This window comes from Symphalangus syndactylus, chromosome 4 (assembly GCF_028878055.3).
Source record: "Symphalangus syndactylus isolate Jambi chromosome 4, NHGRI_mSymSyn1-v2.1_pri, whole genome shotgun sequence".
In the NCBI taxonomy this organism is placed as follows: Eukaryota; Metazoa; Chordata; class Mammalia; order Primates; family Hylobatidae; genus Symphalangus; species Symphalangus syndactylus.
Window position 1 is genome coordinate 61,838,312 of NC_072426.2, and position 19,120 is coordinate 61,857,431.

At 38.8% G+C, this 19,120-nt stretch overlaps 1 protein-coding gene across 2 annotated transcripts in view; it reads right to left on the minus strand.

Moving 5' to 3' along the window:
- AP1AR (adaptor related protein complex 1 associated regulatory protein) overlaps positions 1 to 18,446 on the minus strand; it is a 42,730-nt gene extending 24,284 nt beyond the window's left edge. For both annotated transcript variants that reach the window (XM_055274860.2, XM_055274859.2), the window contains exon 1: positions 15,835 to 18,446. In XM_055274860.2, the coding sequence (XP_055130835.1) occupies positions 15,835 to 15,917 (83 nt within the window). In that variant the 5' untranslated portion in view covers positions 15,918 to 18,446. The remainder of the gene's footprint in view (positions 1 to 15,834) is intronic.
- Positions 18,447 to 19,120: the final 674 nt, after the last annotated feature.

The following is a 19,120-nucleotide window of genomic DNA, read 5'->3' on the forward strand; positions in this document are numbered from 1 at the left end:
AATGGTACTTGCTATTGAATCAAATCATAAGGAACTTTATTTTTGCCTGCCTCACTTTTACTGATGATCTGTAAGTTAGGATATTTATGTCAGCCTAATCCATCCATCATAATGTTTCACATCAAGCTTTTACCAAATGGTTTTTAGCATCCATTGATAATCAGTACTCAGTTCCATTATTTCACTAGAGAGTACAAAAACAATGATTTTTAAATTCTATCATTCCTTAAGAATCTATTAGCTGTAAGAACTTCACTGGAAGATCCTTAAAAGACAAGCTGATGTATGTTTTAAGAGGCCAATTAGAAAGCTATTATAATAGTAGAGCGAAGCAATGATGGTGGCTTGAATCACAGTAACAATAGTGGGAGTAATGAGAAGTAATTCTGAAGACAGGGCTGACAGAATTTGCCAATGTATTAGATATAAGGATGTGTGTAAAAAGGAAAAATCAAGGCTATCTCCTAACTCTGAGGCCTGAACAATTAGGATGGATTTGTTATTTACCAAGATGAGGAAGCCTGGGAAAGAAGCAGGTTTGTGTTTTTAGATGCCTTGAGCTTGACATTCATACAAAGTTAGAGTCTGGGTGAGACTCCTCTATTCAAATTCGAAACCTACAACGTTAACATAAACATCAGTCCAAAAACTCCTTAAAAGTATTCCTATATTTAACCCTGGAGCTACTTCTCAATCTCAGATCAGTAAAAGTACTTTTCTTTTCTTCTTTTCTTCACACCCGGGAAATTTATCTTGCTTGCTTTTGCTGTTCCAATAAGGTTGTCTGTAGACAAAGATGCAATGTCAGCAATTTTTCCCCTCCCATACATACACTTCATGTTACTACCAATACATACATAAGCCTATTGTTTCTAGGGATTTTACTTCTAATATGGAGAAATGGAAGTATAGTCTCTTCCTTGGGGATACAAGAAGAGTGAGTTATCTCCCAGTAAGTTGGAAACAGAAATTAAAGCTATAAACAATACATCATGGATCAGTTACCTTCACATGCTAAGTTAACTTAAGGAAACAGAAAGGCTCCTGTAAGATTTAAAAGAAAGAGAAGGAAGTTAATCATATTTTTAAAAAGATGTGTAAAATGAAGAAACAGAAGAATACAAAATAGAGAAAGAAATGTTGGTAGATTTCAGCCAAACTGTCTGTAGGAAAGTCTCCTGGTTCAAGGAACTGGGCTATCTGGTCCCAGTGGATGGTAGTGTTCCAAGGTGATGGGTTATTTGAATTGTATAATTAACTTTCTTTGTTCTGAATCTACACTCACTAAGCACCTCCCACCCTGTTATTCTATGCTTATAGTAAAATAATGTCTTTACCTAAAGACACAAGTACTATATAGTTCCTTGACAGTTACATTTCTCATTTTAAATTATTAAATTTACCTTGGTTTTCTCACCTGACCCACAAGGTTGAAGGTGAGAGCCTGGGACATGATGAAATCACCAATGTGGTTGTCCAAACAAAATTATTATGTATTTTTTTTTTGTTTGTTTTGAGACAGTCTCACTCTGTCGCCCAGGCTGGAGTGCAGTGGTGTGATCTCAGCTCACTGCAACCTCTGCCTCCTGGGTTCAAGCGATTCTCCTGCCTCAGCCTCCCAAGTAGCTGGGCCTACAGGAGTGCATCACCATGCCCAGCTGATTTTTGTATTTTTAGTAGAGATGGGGTTTTGCCATATTGGCCAGGCTGGTCTCAAACTCCTGGCCTCAAGCAATCTGCCTGCCTCGGTCGTCCAAAGTGTTGGAATTACAGGTCTGAGCCACCACACCCAGCCTAAAATTATATATTAATGGGACAGCAAAAGTAACCACAGGAAAAATCACATAACTCATTTTTTTCAAGTCCCCCAAGTACTGTGCAGTAATATTTCATTATTATATAGGTGCTGGTTGAGAATATTTTCAAGAATGAAGTTTTAGATGCATATAGGGCAGCAACACTAAAAAAATGAGACAAAAGGAAACTGGATCACAGTCTAAAACCAGAAATTTGGTGCCAACTATTAACGTACATTTCTAATAATCTTAGATGAAAATTGAGTCTTAGAAGGAAAGACAGGAAACAAAATGAGCAAAAGCAGCAATATCTATTACAAAAGCTGACTCTCAATTACTGTTAGAGAAATAATAACATTTTATTTTCTTCAATTTGAAAAAAAAGTCAATATTTTATTGACTTGAAGTTTCCAACTACATATGCTACAAAACCCAAAACATAACAAGCTATTAATATAATGGAGAGCAAAGAGAGGCTTGCATTTACTGAGGACCTACAAAGGGTCAGGAACAAAGCTTATTTTTAAAATATGTATTTTATATTCATTTTCTTCCCAGAATCATCCTATGAAGTATTGTTATCCTATTGGATAGATCTGCACTGTCCAGTATGATAACCACTAGCCACAAGGGGGCTATTGAGCAACTGAAATGTGGCTAGTCTGAATTTTAAAGGCTATTATGTGCCAAACATGCACTGGACTTTGAGGACTTAGTACAAAAAATTATGTAAAGTATCTAAACTCCAAAAAGTAAGCTCTTTTCAACATATATCCAAGGTCAAGTGTAGATAACTATCTTTTAGATCTTCCTCAATTCTTCCCCCTCCATGTTCAATCCATCACAGTTCTGTAGCTGAAAACACTGCTGTGCATGTTCTGATAATATGCGTAGCCTGGAATCTAAAAGTGTGCTAATTTTATATGTAACACTGTTCACATTATATGCTTTTAGAGCATTCTTATAAGAAAAAAATAAGTTTAATTGTATTACGCACAAAACATTATTTTATTAATTAACTATTATTCATAAAAAGATTTTCACTAAAAATTAGGAGTATATAAATCTGGTGACATTTCAAGTTAAAAGAAAATCTGATCTAATATTTTCAATTGTCACTGCTTAAGAATCTAAAAATAAAGGAGAATAGCCACCCTACTTTTTTAGACCTATTGTTAGCCTATAAGTAGGTCACGTTGTACAAAGTTTCCCACATTTGCTAAATAAAATTATAGTGTAAACTGGTACAGAACAATCTAAGATTCTATTATGCAAACATAATTGCTTAAAAATAAGGAAGCTAAAAACCAGTATTCTCTGCTTTCATATTTGTAACTTCTGACTAAACCTACTGAATCTCAAATTAATTTCATTTAATAATGACAACAAAACAACTCCGTAAGAAAACTCCAAGTTTATACAGACCAGAGATTTTGGGAGGTGTGAATGTTGGAGGTACCATAAGAAACAACAACAGAAAATGGCAAGAGTAAATCTAAGGAGGCCTCCTTCACCCATCTTTGGGCAAAAATCAATATAACACTGCATTATTACTGACAGGAGACTACTGCACACCTTTGGGAGTTGATGTACAAAAGAAAAAAAAATGGCTATGAGTCCCTGAACCAGGCATTTTACATTTAGAAACCCTCCAATATGGGTATTTAGTCTTGACAACTCTGTTTTAGAAAAGCAGTTATTCTCATCCTGTGGCATAAAACAATTGCCTTTTAAAAATAAACATTACTGAGCTTCACCTTCAAGTTGACTAAGAGAGAGCCTAGGTATTATATTCTAGCCCGTTGACCAATTAGTTTATCCTGTGGCAATACAACAGGGTTTTAATTATTAGAGTCTGTAATCTGATAGGACAAGTTTCCTTCTTCAAAATTTGTGGGCTCTTTTATGACCCTTTGCTCTTCCATAAAAATTGCTGGAATCAGCTTAAGTTCCACAAAATTCCTATCAGGATTTTAACTGCAAATGCACTAAATTTCAAGTAAATAGGCAGGGGACATCTTAAGCACAGTGAGTCTTTTTACCCATGAAAATGGTATTGCCCTGCATTTATTTAGATGGCATCTTTAAAAACGTTGTTCTAGTCTTACACATCTATTATTGATTACTAGTCTCTTATATTTTTTCATTGCTATCTTAAAAGGTAATTTTATAATATGCAGTATTTGTTGCTGGTATATAGGAATATTGTACAATAAAGTTTTGACACAAATATTAGATTGCATTTTACATCAACAGATTGAAAAAATATCTGACAATACCAAGAGTTAGGAAATGGAGCAATGAAAATTCATTATCGTTAAAAGTTTAAAGTAGTATAATTACTTTGAAGAAGTTTTATTTTTCTAGTAAATTTGAAGAGGTACATAAGCTATGACTGAGCAATTCTACTCCCAGGTATATCCACCTAAAGAATCTTCTACACATGTGTACAAAGAGACATTTATCTCCTTGCACAAATTGAGGTAGTTTGTAAAAGAAAAAGAAAAAAAAAAGAAGTTGGAAATGGTCTAAATGCCCATCAACAGAAGGGTGAAGTAATTATGGCCTATTCATATAATACAATACTGCACAGGAATAGAAATGAATGACTTGAACCAGAAGTAAACCTTGGTTCATATAAGAAGCTGCTCCTGCAAGTGCCAAGAATGATACAAGCCCTAAACAGTGAGCGGAGATAAATGTATAGAATGAATGTATGAATAATGTATGCAATCAAATTTGAGGCTAAGCAAGAATAAGTTGGACTAGGGTGGTGTCAGTGAGAGAAGTGGAGGGATTAAAGAAATATTTAGAAGATAAAAATCATCTGGTTTGGGAGATGGACTGGAAAACAAGAGATGATGGGAGAAGTGTCAGAATCCCAATGGGGATGTAATATGAAAGCAGCAGTATCAAGAGTGAAAGTACAAGAGAAAAATAAATGCAGTAAATCCAAGACATAAGACTTAAATGCCAGCAGTGAAACGATAAAGGACAAAGTGATGTGAGAAGCTGGAAGAATTATCTAGCAATACAGCAGTATCATATAAAGCTGAGCTGTGAAGAAAATGATTACGGGCACATAATATGTGCATTTAACGTTCATGAATCCAGTCACATGCCCTGGAGGAAAGAGGAAGGTGATAAGTGACTTGGGCAACAACCCACTATTCTATTCAAGAACATGTATATTCAGGTGTGTTAATTAGGGTGAACGTTGAGGAGCTGAAAGAAAGAGGCTCCAAAAACAATGATTTAAAGAAAATAGAAGTGTACTTTTCCTCTTAACAGTCTAGAGTTCCTCCAAGTCATCCATGGACATTCATTTACATGTAATTCTTATGGTCCTGCGAGCTGTCTCTAAATGAAGTAAAGTAGGCTTCTGCGTATCCACTCTACTACTACTGAAGATGTGAAAGTAGATTGTGTTACAGCTTGGATGTTTGTCCCCTAATAATCTCATGTTGAAATTTGATCTCCATTGTTAGGGGTGGGGCCTAATGGGAAGTGTTTAGGTAACAGTGGTGGATCCCTCATGAATGGCTTGGTGCCAACCTCATCCTCATGGTTATGAGTGAGTTCCCATGAAAGCAGGTTGTTAAAAAGAGCCTGGCACTCCCTCCTTGCTTCCTCTTTTGCTGTGTGATTTCTGCACACACTGGCTTCCCTTCACCTTTTGCCACTAGTGGAAGCAGTCTGCACCTTACCAGATGCAGATGCCCAATCTTTAACTTTTCCAGACATCAAAATTGTGAGCCAAGTAAGCCTTTTTTTTCTTTATTAAATTACCCAGCCTCAGATATTCCTTTATGTCAACACAGCCTAAGACAGATTCAGACACGTAAAGGACACCAGAGGGGTAGAAAAGAAAGGCTATGACTGGTTCCTGGAGCATAATACTCTGAACGATGGAGGCATATACAGAAATTTGGAAGAATTTGAAACTAACGTGGTACAAAAGTGGAGATACTTGCATACATATTCACTTATCGATGTTCTCAAGGTAGATTTCAAGATACTTTTATTAAAGATAAAACCAGTCTTGTCAAGAATAGGCTTAAAATGCAGTATTTTATGATTCTCACTTTATTTTGCATAGCAGGCAAATACTCATATCAAAGTGACTTAAGTAAAAGGTAACTGAAAAATTATCACAAATTCTACATTGATATTGTAACTTTTCTTCATATTCTTCTTTATATCTGTTAGAATAAAATAAGAAAGTCTTTCCCTATATGTTTTGACACTATAAATAAATGATGAAGAATCATGGTAAATTGTTCTAAAGTCTATTAAAAATTAAAAGCTTCCCAAGAATGCTATTTTTTTTTTTTTTTTCAGAAGACTGGAAAGATTATAAATCTAATGCCTGGCAAAAACTATTACAAAGATGATGGAAACAATGTTTTTCAATTTGTATCAAATATTTCAATAGAGATTTAACCACTCAAATCTCAAGGGATAAAATCAACAGATTTTTCCAGGTAGGGATAGCAGTGACGTAAGGTGATGTGACGGTTAATTTTATATGTCAACATGAGTGGGTCACCAGATGCCCAGATATCTGGCTAAGCATTACATCTGGTGCATCTGCAAGGGTGTTAGAGAACAGACTCGCATTTGAATTGGTGGACTGGGTAAAGCAAATTGCCCTTTCCAAGGTGGGTGGGCTGCCATCATTCAATCCATTCAGGGCCTGACCAGAACAAAAAAGCTGAAGCAAGGTTGAATTGAATTCTCTCTACCTGACTGCTTGAGCTGAGACACTGGTCTTCCGCCCAGGAACTGAGACTTACACGACCAGCTTTCCTGGGTCTCCAGCTTGCAAACAACAGATTGTGGGACTTAACCTCCATAATCATATGAGGCAATTCCTTATGACAGTTCTCATTTTATATCCATTTATATATATATATATATATATATATATCTACATGTAAACATAGAAATACAGGTATCTCCTACTGGTTCCATTTCTCTGGAGAACACTGACTAATACAGGTAAGTAATAATAATCATATTTACTGTTTAATAAGCTCCTTTCTAACAAAGACATGTTTAGGAAGAATATGTTCAAAAACTTAATTTTATGCCTTGGCAGAGAGGAGACAAATTCTTCCCTCCAAACATGTCAAAGACATAATGCAAGGGTTTAAAAAGCAGTCATTGCCTTTTAAGAGCCTGATTTAAAGAAAACTAAGAATGAGAAGAGACCTTAGAGGTCTTTTAGTTCTTTGCTATTTGTCCTCTGCAATTTGTGTGCAGCATCTGAAATCACTGACAACCCTCTTCTTTTGGAAGCTGCTGCCACTTATGTATCTATACCACTGAATCTTCCAATTTTTTATTTCTGTAAGTTACTGAGTGACAGGCATAGCTATGTAATACAGTAACATGCATAGCTATACATTTGAAATATTTTAAACCTATGTATCCAAAAGGCTTATAATCTAACAGGGTAGACACACAGGTAAATTAACAACAACTATGCTGTGAGAGGGGATATGTTCAGATGAGGTGTCATCAAAAATCAGCCTGAGGCAGACGAATAAGCCAGGCCTCCAAGCAGAAAAAAGAGATGTTTCAGGGAGCAGCAGGTACCAAAGGCAAGGGGGAGTGAAAAGAACCTGACATATTCAAGATACTGTATTCATTAATTCTGCCAACAAGTATTTACTGAACATGTAATATGTACTAGGTACTTAACTGAGAGCTGGGTATTCATTCATTCAATGGTATGGAAAAACAGGCATAAACTCCTTCCTTTTTATGGAGAGCAGCAGACAGACACTAACCAAATAATCATACTATTTCAGTATAACTATAAACTAAGAACATGCACAGAAGAAAAGCAGATGGTTCCATGATGATGTGCAGACTTACCCTCTGGAGGGTAGGAGATGGTTTTGGAAGACTTCTGTAGGAAAGAATTCTTAAGCTGGCATCTATAAGATGAGTGAATAGGAGTTATCTAAGTAAAAAGGAAAGAAATAGATTCAAGGAGAAGTGTGACACACATGAAGCAAAAATAAAAAAATAAAAGGAGAAAGAAGAGGTAGGCAAGGAAAAGATTAACACAGAGCCTTGAAAGCTCCACTAAGATTTCAGTCTTTATCCTACAAGTTTGGTAAGCCACTTTAGAATTTATGTTTTATTTGTGTCACAGATTTGCATTTAAAAGGCAAAAGATCTACTGACTCTGAAGAGAAACTAGAGTATCAGATGTGTATTTAAGATCACTTTGATTCCAGGGTGCAGGATAAATTGGAAAAGGTCAGGAATATATGTGGGTAAACCTACTTGATAGTCTATTAAGTCGACAAATATTTATTGAGCACCTACTATGTGGCAAGCACCACTGGTACACTGGAGATACAGGAACAAACAAAGTCTGACCACATGAAATTTATACTCTATTAAGGGAGAACAGTCAACAGACAAACAAATGCTCGGAGTCTACAAAGTCATGGAGTGGTAAGCGCCATGAAGGTAAACAAAGTAGTGTCAGAGAATGGCGAACGAGGAATACACACAGAATTATTGGAAATCTAGGCAACAAATGACGACAGCCTGGATTAATGTGGCAGCAGCGAGAGAAGTGGGTGGACTGAAAAGTTATTTAAGAGATAAAAAAATATCTCATGGTCTTGAAGATGGACTGGAAATGTGGGATGATGGGGAACAGCGTCAAAGACAACTCCTAGGTTAGCAGCTATATGCGTGTCACTCTTTAAGGAGAGTATAGTGTGAGAAGAGTCTAACAGAAGTTTTGAAGGACTCCAAAATGTCATGACTGAGAAGAAAATGAATATGCAGAGGGGAGCAGCAGCAGGGAAGGTGAACATTAGGTTACTTTGCAGACTGAGTGAGAAGTGAGGAAACACTTCTCAAGAAGACATCAAGACTAGGCAAGACCAGACAATTCCTAAGAAAAATATTTAAGGGAAAAGATACGAGATAGGGTTAATAGCTGGAGGGAGACATGGTAGTCAGGGTAACAGCTAGAGGGAGATGTTGGAGTCTACATAAGGTTTCATGTTGCTTTCCTTTTGGTTTTCAGATTAGGGAGACACAAGTTCAAAAGGGCATATCAGGAGGGTAGAACTACAAATATAGAGGACAGAAGGGTCTGTTTTAAGGCAGAGAGGATATAGATGTTAGAAAGATCTAACATGTAGGGGCCATTCAGAAGGTAGGGACTTGATAACCTGGGTTTGAAGGGTGAGTAACAGGAAAGAACTTGATACGGTTCTTAGTTTCATGGCTTAGGTGACTACAGATACCACTCACAAGGTAGGGAACAAAGTAGTAGAAAAGGCTGGGGCTTAAAGAGGAAAAAGGAGGAAAGGGCTATGAGAAGGAAACAAAGATGAATTCAACTTTACAAAATGAATTTACCGTTATGTTTGATAGACAAGTGGAACTACACAGTAGCAATTAGGTATTTCAGCGCTCAGACTGAGATGACTGAACTTATTATCATATAAGTAGTAGGTGAAGTACCATCACCCAGGAAAAGTACATTAAAGACTAAAAATGTATTGGGAAAAATAGAATGAGATTCAGAACAGAGCCTTAGGGAGTCTTTAAGGTTTAACAAAGAACGTTTAAAATCCATATCCATTTAAATGCACTACTATTTTCTTTCCTATCTTCTGAAATTCCAAGAGAAACATCTTACACTTTTATATTTTTTTCAAAACTGAAAAACATGCAGAACCAAAATAAATCTTCTAATGCTGACATTATTGATTTCTATATCTTAGCAATATATATTATAATAAATATTTTTAAAATTCTCAAAGGTACTCAATGTGATCTCTTTAAAAAAAAATAATGAGTCAATATAAAACTGTTAGGATATGTTTAAGTATCTATCTGGGTATGTGGTGTTTTTGCCAAAGTTAGGGAATTATCTTTAGGCCTTAAAAAAAGTGAAGGATAGGAGAAATTACAGTTTTGTAGATCCTACAAGTTCAAATAACTCTTCTGGCTGTTCATTCAACAAATGTAAGATACTGAGAATGGAGAGAGTGATAAAACACAGTCCTTGACCTCCTTGAGGAGCTCTCAGCCTACATCATGGTACATATGGTACCAGGAGTTGGCAACTATGGCCCACTGGCCAAATCTGGCCCTCTGCCTATTTTTGTAAATAAAGTTGCATTGAAATATAGCCACACTCATTTGTTGAAACACTGTCTATGGCTGCTCTTGCACTAAAACAGGCAAGTTTAGTAGTTGTGACAGACCACACCACCTGCCAACCCTAAAATACGTATTATCTGGCCCATTACAGAAAAAGTTTGCCAACCCTTGATATAGAGCAAAAATAAGCCTGTAGAAAATATTATTTCCTCAGGGAGATAATATGGTTTCAGGGGCTTGGAGCGGGTTTCATAGGGAAGGTAAGTAAGGTAAGGTAAAGGTAAGTGAAAGCTCACAAAAAAACTAAAAAAAAAGAAGAAATATCACACAGGCCAGGTGCAGTGGCTCACGACTGTAATTCCAACACTTTGGGAGGCTGAGGTATGCAGATCACTTGAGTTCAGGAGTTCGAGACCAACATGGGCAACATGGTGAAACCCTGTGTGTTTCTACAAAAAATACAAAAATTAGCCAAGCATGGTGGCCTGCACCTGTAGTCCCAGCTACTTGGGAGGCTGAGGTAGAATTGCTGGAACCCGGGAGGTGGAGGTTTTAATAAGCCTAGATCACACCTCTGCACTCCAGCCTGGGTGACAGAGTGAGACCTCGTCTCAAATAAAATAAAAATAAAAAAGAAAATACATATCACCCACAAAGGCACAGGGTTAGAAAACACTGTATTTGGCCAGGCGCAGTGGCTCATGCCTGTAATCCCAGCACTTTAGGAGGCTGAGGCAGGGGGATCACGAGGTCAGGAGTTTGAGACCAGCCTGGCCAACATGGTGAAACCCCGTCTCTACTAAAAAATACAAAATTAGCCAGGTGTGGTGGCACGCACCTGTAATCCCAGCTACTTGGGAGGCTGAGGCAGGAGAATTGCTTGAACCTGGGAGGCGGAGGTTGCAGTGAGCAAGATCACACCACTGCACTCCAGCTTGGGCGACAGGGCAAGACTCCGTCTTGGGGAAAAAAAAAAAAGAAAACACTGTATTTTAGGAAAACAAGAACAAGCACAGTCCATCTAGTACATAGGATATTAAAAGTGGTAAGTGAGAGGATGGGAGAGAATAACACTGGTAAAAACAGGTTAAGGTTACATTGCTTTGTTAGAAGTTTAAACTAGTAGCTGGGAGGATAGTAATTTATCAAAAAAGTTAAAATGCTAAGATTTATGAATGACGAGTTTTTTTGAAATTAGAATAGCTTTAATGTTATTCTTTTAATGTTTTTCTCACTGATTTGTATCCTGACATTTTTTGACAAAGAGATTATAGAAACCCAAATATAGAACTAAATATTATCCTGAGTATACAAAGGGACATGATGCCATACATTTGAATGCCATGTAATTCATCATGCTGTCATAGAAGGAAAAAAGACTTAGAAATTTAGGGCTGGGCGCGGTGGCTCATGCCTGTAATTCTAGCACTTTCGGAAGCCGAGGTGGGCAGATCGCTTCAGGTCAGGAGTTCGAGACTAGCCAGGCCAACATGGTGAAATCCTGTCTCTATTAAAAATACAAAAATTGGCCAGGCATGGTGGCGGGTGCCTGTAATCCCAGCTACTTGCGGAGCTGAGGCAAGACAATCACTTGAACTCAGGAGGTGGAGGTTGTAGTGAGCCAGGATCATGCCAGTGCATTTCAGCCTGGGCAAGAGAGCGAGACTCCTTCTTGGGAAAAAAAAAAAAAAAGACTTAGAAATTTAGCTATGGGAATCAGGGAGCAGATGGAAGTTGCTGAGCAAAGGAAAGAAACAATCCAATGTGGATTTTAGAAAGCATAACTCATGATAGGAAGGGAGGGTGGGCTGAAGTATGAGAGCTACAATAGAGAGAGTAGTCTGGAAGCTGCTGACTAAGCAGTTTGAAAGGCAATGTTTATGGCAGAAGACAGGAGGAAAACAGGTTCAGTATGTTTAAGGAGAGACTCAAAATAATATATAGAGATTTAATTGAATACATCCAAGAGTGGCTCTTAGGTAGACAACCGAAAAGATCTACAAGCAGATGAGATTTGGAAGTAGTGGTGGCTGAAATCATAGGAATGGGTAAAATTTCTTCAGGGGCAGGTAATACACATATGAAGGAAATTAAAAAAGAGAAGACAGGAAAATCTCCACATTTAATAGACAGAGTAAGAATAGCTAGGAGAGAAACAGGAAAATAAGATAAAGGTGATGTTGCAGAAGTCAAGTGCATAGTTTCAAGAAAAAGACAGCTTAGCACATAGAATAAAGAGTCAAGTTGTTCAGGTATATTCATAAGTTCTTCTGGTGACAAAGTTCAAGATACTGCAATGAGAGAGATAGCAACCAAATGTTTACCTATAGAATAAAGTGCCATGAACTATTTGTGGTGGTTAAGGATAAGAACTCTGAATTCAGAGGGACCTGGGTTGCAATCCCAGCTCTGCTATCTTGGGAAAGTTCAACTTTCTAAGTTTCAGTTTTCAACCTATAATATATATAATATGTATATACTTACTTGCCTCACAGGATTGCGGAGAAGAATAAGTGAGATAATATAAAGTACTTAGAACAGTGCCTGGCACATAGGAAGTAACGGAATGTTGGCAGTTATTATTAAAATCATTTTTACTAGGAATGGAAAAGCAAATCACTGTAAACTATTGCCTGAAAGCAACTTTGCTGCCAGAGCCAAAAAGGCCAACAAATGTTACATATTGATAAGGATACAAAATATGGTTTACCTTTCTATAAAAACTATAGTTTATCTTAAGTGGAATCACTATGTGGAATTATACAGTAATATAGAAATAGGAATTAAATACAACACAACAAAACTTAATTGGGTCTTCCATCTGAGAAAGAAAAAACTACAAGTCTATACAAAGGCCTGCTCAGAGAAACAGGAGAACTGACCAGCAGATGGAGCCCTGTAGAAAGTGTTGGCAGGCAAAACTCCAGTGAAGTAGGACTCATTAGGATGCCTGTTTTATTCCTTAAAGATATTTAATTCTCTCTGCTTTAATCACCAAATAACTTTATTAGTAGGGTTTCCAACATACCTCAACACTGATACTGATATTTTGACTGGTGAAACAGATATCCTAGAATATACAATACTAGAATTCCCTAGTATTTTATAAACTGGAAAAAGTGGTAATTCTGGTTTTGAGACTAAATAGTAAAAAATGAGTGATCTGATTTTGAGATTTCTCAGGGGTATGTCAATCTGCAAGACTCAGAAACCAGGCCTTAGATCATAAGGCTTCCCTGTGAAATCTAGCTTAAATCAAGCTAAAAAAGTTGAGGACACCCTCTCCTTTTGTGGTCATTACAATGACATATAGGATCAAATCAAGTTTTTGTGACCACTCCTCAACTTTTTCACCTTTAGAAGAACTACTATCCAGACCTATACTTGAAAGAAAATCAAAACAGTTGATTAAAAAAAAAATTAAAATAACAGTTTAACCTTACTGCACAAGTAACTATATCCATCTGTCTCCACATGCTTACTTGAAGCTGCTAAAACTGTATTAAAATTGATGTTAAACAATAAGTTAACCAGAAAATTCAAGTAAGGGAACCGTCAAATCCTATGCTCATAGACTTAAAGTAATAGGATCAATATCACCATTATATAATTTTAGATGACAGTGTCCACAACCTATAAACTCTCACTGCCTCCATAGGACTTGTTCAAAGAGTTTTGCCCACAAACAGTAAAAATCCAACCACAAGTTGAGTATACCTAACCCCAAAACCCAAAATCTGAAATGTTCCAAAATCTTAAACTTTTTGAGTGCCAACATATTACTCAAAGGAAATGCTCAAAGGAAATCTGGATTTCAGATTTTCAGATACTACGCCAGTATATAATGCATATCTTCCAAAATCTGAATAAAAATCTGAACTCCAAAGCAAGTATTTCAGATAAGAAATACTCAACCTGCTGGCTGGGAGCAGTGGCTCATGCCTGTAATCCCAGCACTTTGGGAGGTCGAGGCTGGTGGATCATGAGGTCAGGAGATCAAGACCATTCTGGCTAACACGGTGAAACCTGGTCTCTACTAAAAATACAAAAAAATTAGCCGGGCGTGGTGGCGGGCGCCTGTAGTCCCAGCTACTCAGGAGGCTGAGGCAGGAGAATGGGGTGAACCTGGGAGGCGAAGGTTGCAGTAAGCCGAGATCCCGCGCCACTGCACTCCAGCCTGGGCGACAGAGCGAGACTCCGTCTCAAAAAAAAAAAAAAAAAAAAAGAAATACTCAACCTGCTTATGTTTTTATGGCATATCTACAGACAATTAACACTCACGCTGATTCATGGATTTCCTCCTGCCACCTCCCTATGCTGCCAAGCTCACGAGCTGAGGAAGTAGAACCTACAATTTTAATGCTGTACTCTACAGAGACCACATGAAAAAAACTAAAGTCCACAGACACATCATATAGTCCAAAGTCAAATATAAAGTTTTTTGCTTATCCATTTAGAATGTAAGTACTGCTCCCCCACCAACCAACTTTCTTAGAGCTAGAATTTAACGCCCTGTAACACAACTACAAATAATAGTAAAAGCCAAAGATTGTGTGGTATCTAGTTCTTGGGCAAGCCTACTTAAGCAGCTTGACCTTGTAAGTTGCATTCACACACAAAAATTATAAATACTTAAATCAGATGATCCTGGATGACAAGATAAAACCGCTGTCACGTCCCACTCAACAGTAAGAACTCATAAATTAGGGAAATCGAAATATTAAACTAGGCACAAACTGCAAATCCTTGCTCTTCCATTCTAGGGATACTTAGTGTAAACCCTTAGCTACTTTGTTTCAGAGAGGTGACACAATGCCTAATGAATGAATGAGAATCCTATTATATTTTACAAGATCTCCATTACCAAAGATTCAAATTACCATCATTTAGTTCAATTTATTTATGTTGAACATCTTATTACCCAATAATGTTAGTTATATTAGCAATCTGTTTCAGAAAGTGCAAAATAGTCTTAGTCCTTACACAAACTGGCTTGGTTCAGATTTTCAATTCTAGGTTTGAATTCCTGAGGGATAGTTAAAAACCACAAAGCCAACCCCAAAGGAATCTGCTCTAATTTTTTCAGTATCTATGAAATAAAAAACACAAAAATGGAATTATGAAATTACTACTCTGCGGATGGTGCATATACAAAACCTAAGCATATCCCAGGTTTACTCAAGAGAAGTGAAGTTCAGAATGACTGCATTTACCTAATGTTATAGGACGTTTGAGTAGCAACCAGGGCAAGGAATTCCTCTCGAAATTTCAAAAACTTAATATGAAAAAATTACACATTGCCCCTGTAGTTATCAGCACCAAGAATCTGAATGCCCATTGGGAACTCTGCAATTCAGTAAGTAAGTGTAGCTATCAAAGAGTTCATCAGTATCTGGAACCTTATTTTACTCCAGCATCCAAACGACTTCTACTTAAAATCAATCTGAGGCATTAACTCCGCAGCCAGATCCCACCTGCTCTGCCAGGGCTAAAGAGAGGGTCAGATACAGGGATACTAGCTTTGGCATTAAACCCAAGCTCAGCGCAGGGTGTGTCCAGGTTGTCGTGAAACCGGTCCTACAGCCCATTAGCGCGAGGCTACCCCTTGTTTCCTGGAGATTATGTCTCCCGTGACTCTTTCCCCGCGTGACAGGGTGCCCTGGCAGGAGCGACACCCCGCCCCCTCTTCTACCTCTTTCCGAGGAGGCCCCGAGACCGGACCCCAGACTGGGCCTCCAAGACGACCACCCGTCTGACGTCTGCTAAGCAGCGAGTGTAGCAGGGCTCTCGACCGCCACCTCCAGCCGCTGGGGGACGGTGAAAGGGATTCCCCGCCGGGGGCCGAATAGGAGGAGCCACGGGGGCCGGGCCCCTCCCCCAGCGGGCTTACCCTCCGCCGCCGCCTACTCGTTGCAGCCGCCCCGCTTCCTTGCGGAGCAGTCCGAAACACTGCGTCCAGCAGCAGTTCCCCATTGCATGCCGCCCAGGCGCCGCCGCTCCTCCTCCTCCTCCCGCTCAATGCCCAAACCCAGGCCCGGCAACCGCATCCGCGCGGCACGAGCCGAAATGGGGTTCAGGGACCGAGGGCGGGCCGGCCGGAGCCCGGCGGCTTGAGGGGACGGGGCGACGAAAGAGACGAGGCGCTAGGGAACAAAGGCAGTGTTTACTCCAGCGGCAGCAGAGCCACCGCTGCGCGAGGGAGGAGCACCGGGCTCAAGCCTCTGGACTCCCTCGCCGTCCGCATGGCCCTTCTCGCCTCAGCCCCTAGCCCAGCGCGAGTGACCGCCTCCAGCTGCCGAAGGAGGCCAGTCTCCGCGAGCCGAGCACCCTGGCCCCGCCCCCAGCGCGCCCAGGCCCCCGCTCGCCGCCGACGCTGCCACACCCCCGGCCTCTCCCGCGCCCCAATTGGGCGCGCTACCTCGGGGCCCCGCCTTCCCCGGCGACTGGCCTTTGCGTCACTTCCGCTCGCTCCTGGTTCAGCCGCTTCTGCCTGCGAGAAGGTTTAATTCCTGTGTGCAGACGTTTGTTTTGTTGGACCTTGACCTGAGTAGGAAATTTCCCTCTCTCATTGCAGTTTCGGGCATCCTCGTCCGGAGCACGCTGGGCGTGGCATGGTTAAGGCTCAGCCTTCGAACTTTGTATCAAAGGCGTGTGAGGAGCCAGAGTCCCAGGCCAGAAGTCATAAGTGCGAAGGGGCGTTTCTCTGCACGCTGTGCTTAGTTTTTGTTAATATTGCACCATAAGTGGAAAATAGAGTCGGGAACTGATTGAGGTTACTTTGAACGCACCAAGATTTTTTTCCGGTCTCTGGTTTGTGTCTTAATCTCCATACTGTTAATGTTTTAGGGAAACTTAATAATGGTGCATTATTGGCCTTGTTTTGTTTAAAAATCAGATCTTCAAATAATTTTGGGTTGGGTAGTTGGGGTTCAGAGGAAATTGGCAAGAGGGCTGGGGTTTTTCGGGGAAGCCAGCGTTGCCATTCCAAGCGTGCTACCCAGAACTGCTGTAGATGGGAAGAGAAAGCTGCTCTAATGTGTCCGCAGTCCTCTCAAGTGCTACCATATAACTCGCGTCTTGTTTGGCCTCAAGACAGTTGGCCTCACAATAGATATAAGATGTGGCTTAGTAGACACCTAGTCCAGTGGATAGGAGGATGCTCTCATGGACCGGACACATCAAGTTTTTGGCCTGTTTAATTAATCCTAGAAAAATTGTTACATTTTAGAAAGTTTTTATTGATGATAAAATGTTCTCTGAACTCATTTTCTTTCTTCTTTAAATACCTATCTGGATTCAATCTTAGCACTGCTACTTAACTAATTTTTATTTTATTTGGGTTTTAGTTATTTTTGTCATCAGAAGCATAGGATAACATTTGTCCCAATGGTCTGCTTTCAATGAATGTTGGAATGACCAAATGACTTACTAAATAGTGAATGCATTTTCTTTTCTCCTTCCAACCCCTGAAATTAGACAAATGTATTAATGAAATAGTCATTAACATTCAACTATAAATGTTTACAGAAACTGGTACATCTATCCTATGGAATATTTAGTTCCACTATTGATGAACACACCTTGAAATCAATCTGTAGGAAATTATGGTTAAAGAAAAAGCCAATCTCAAATGCTTATATACTGTGTAATTCCATTATGTAACATTTCAGAATTGATAAATTTATATAAGTGGACAACAGAATAATTGATTGCCATGGGCCAGGGAATGGAAATCCTGCATCTTGTCTATATTAATGTCAGTATCCTGGTTGTGATATTGCAGTAGTTTTGTAACATGTCATCACTGGGGGAAGCCAGATTAAAGATATACACGGTCATCTGTATATTATTTCTTAAAACTGCATGTGACACCACAATTGTCTCAATGTAAAAAGTTTGATTTAAAAAATACAGCTATAGACCTGACAGAGCACTTCCTATAGGCATTCTAGAAACCTTTATTAAAACTAAATCTCACTTAAAAATAATTTTTTTATAGTAAATCTGATCTCTCAGTTAAGGATATGAATGATCCTCAGAAGAAATACAAATGAATAAGACATTTAAAAACTTCACTAAGCAAAATAATGCAAATTAAAATGCATATTTTAGTCATTTGTATTGATTCACTTGTCAGGTTAACAAAGATTTACAGTTAGAAATATTCAGTATTTGCAAGGATACAATGAAATGGTACTATTCTAAACTGCTGCAGATAATGAAACTCATTCTGAGAAATTATTCGGAAATACCAAGAGCCAGAAACAAACTAAATGCTCAAAAATTGAAGGATGATTAAATTTGCTGGTGTATTCTTGTTATATACACATAAGAAATACATTTTTTAAAACAATAATATGGAAAAATGCTTGCTGAATAATGTGTGAAAAATCAGGATAGAAAATTATATGTATGTTCCAAATGATGTTTAAAACAAAATATATACATTCTTACATTCTTTCTTACACGTGTTTCTTGAAAATAAAGGCTGGATGGTAAGTACCAAAATGCTAACAGTAATTATTTCAAGACTGTGAATGTTGGGAGCTTTATTTCTCTTCTCTATTTTCTCAATTTTGACAATTATTATTTAATACTTCTGTAATCAGAAAAAAAGTTTAAATCTGACCCTTCAGTAGAAAAGATTGATAACCAGTTCAATTAAAGATTGATAACAAATGCAAACATTTAGAAATGCAGAATTTTGCCCCGCAGTTCAGCTAAAACCGGTTCTTGTCACATGACAAGGAAAAGTTAGACACGAGGACACATTGAAGGGTGAGTGGAGCAGGATTTTATTGGGCAAAGGAAAAAAAGAAAAAACTCACCAAAGCGAGATGGAGTCCTGTTATCAGGCCCCCACCTCATAGACTGAATCCCAGGCTACTACACAGGGACTGAAAAGGCACCTCACAGATTGAATCCCAAGCCACCACATAGGAACTGAAGAGGCCAATCTCCTTCCCCTGCCCTGGTTCCACCCCATTCCCGCAGTGTGCATACGGACATGCTAACACAAGGCCCTGGGCAGGTTCCCTCATCTGCACAAAAGCATCTGATGTAAACACCTGTGGGGCAGGTGGGAGATTTTTCTGGGGACCCCTTTTTGTCTGCCTAGGCATTTGGCTGTCTCTAAAAGTAATGATAACTTGAATATGGGTAGATTATAATAAATT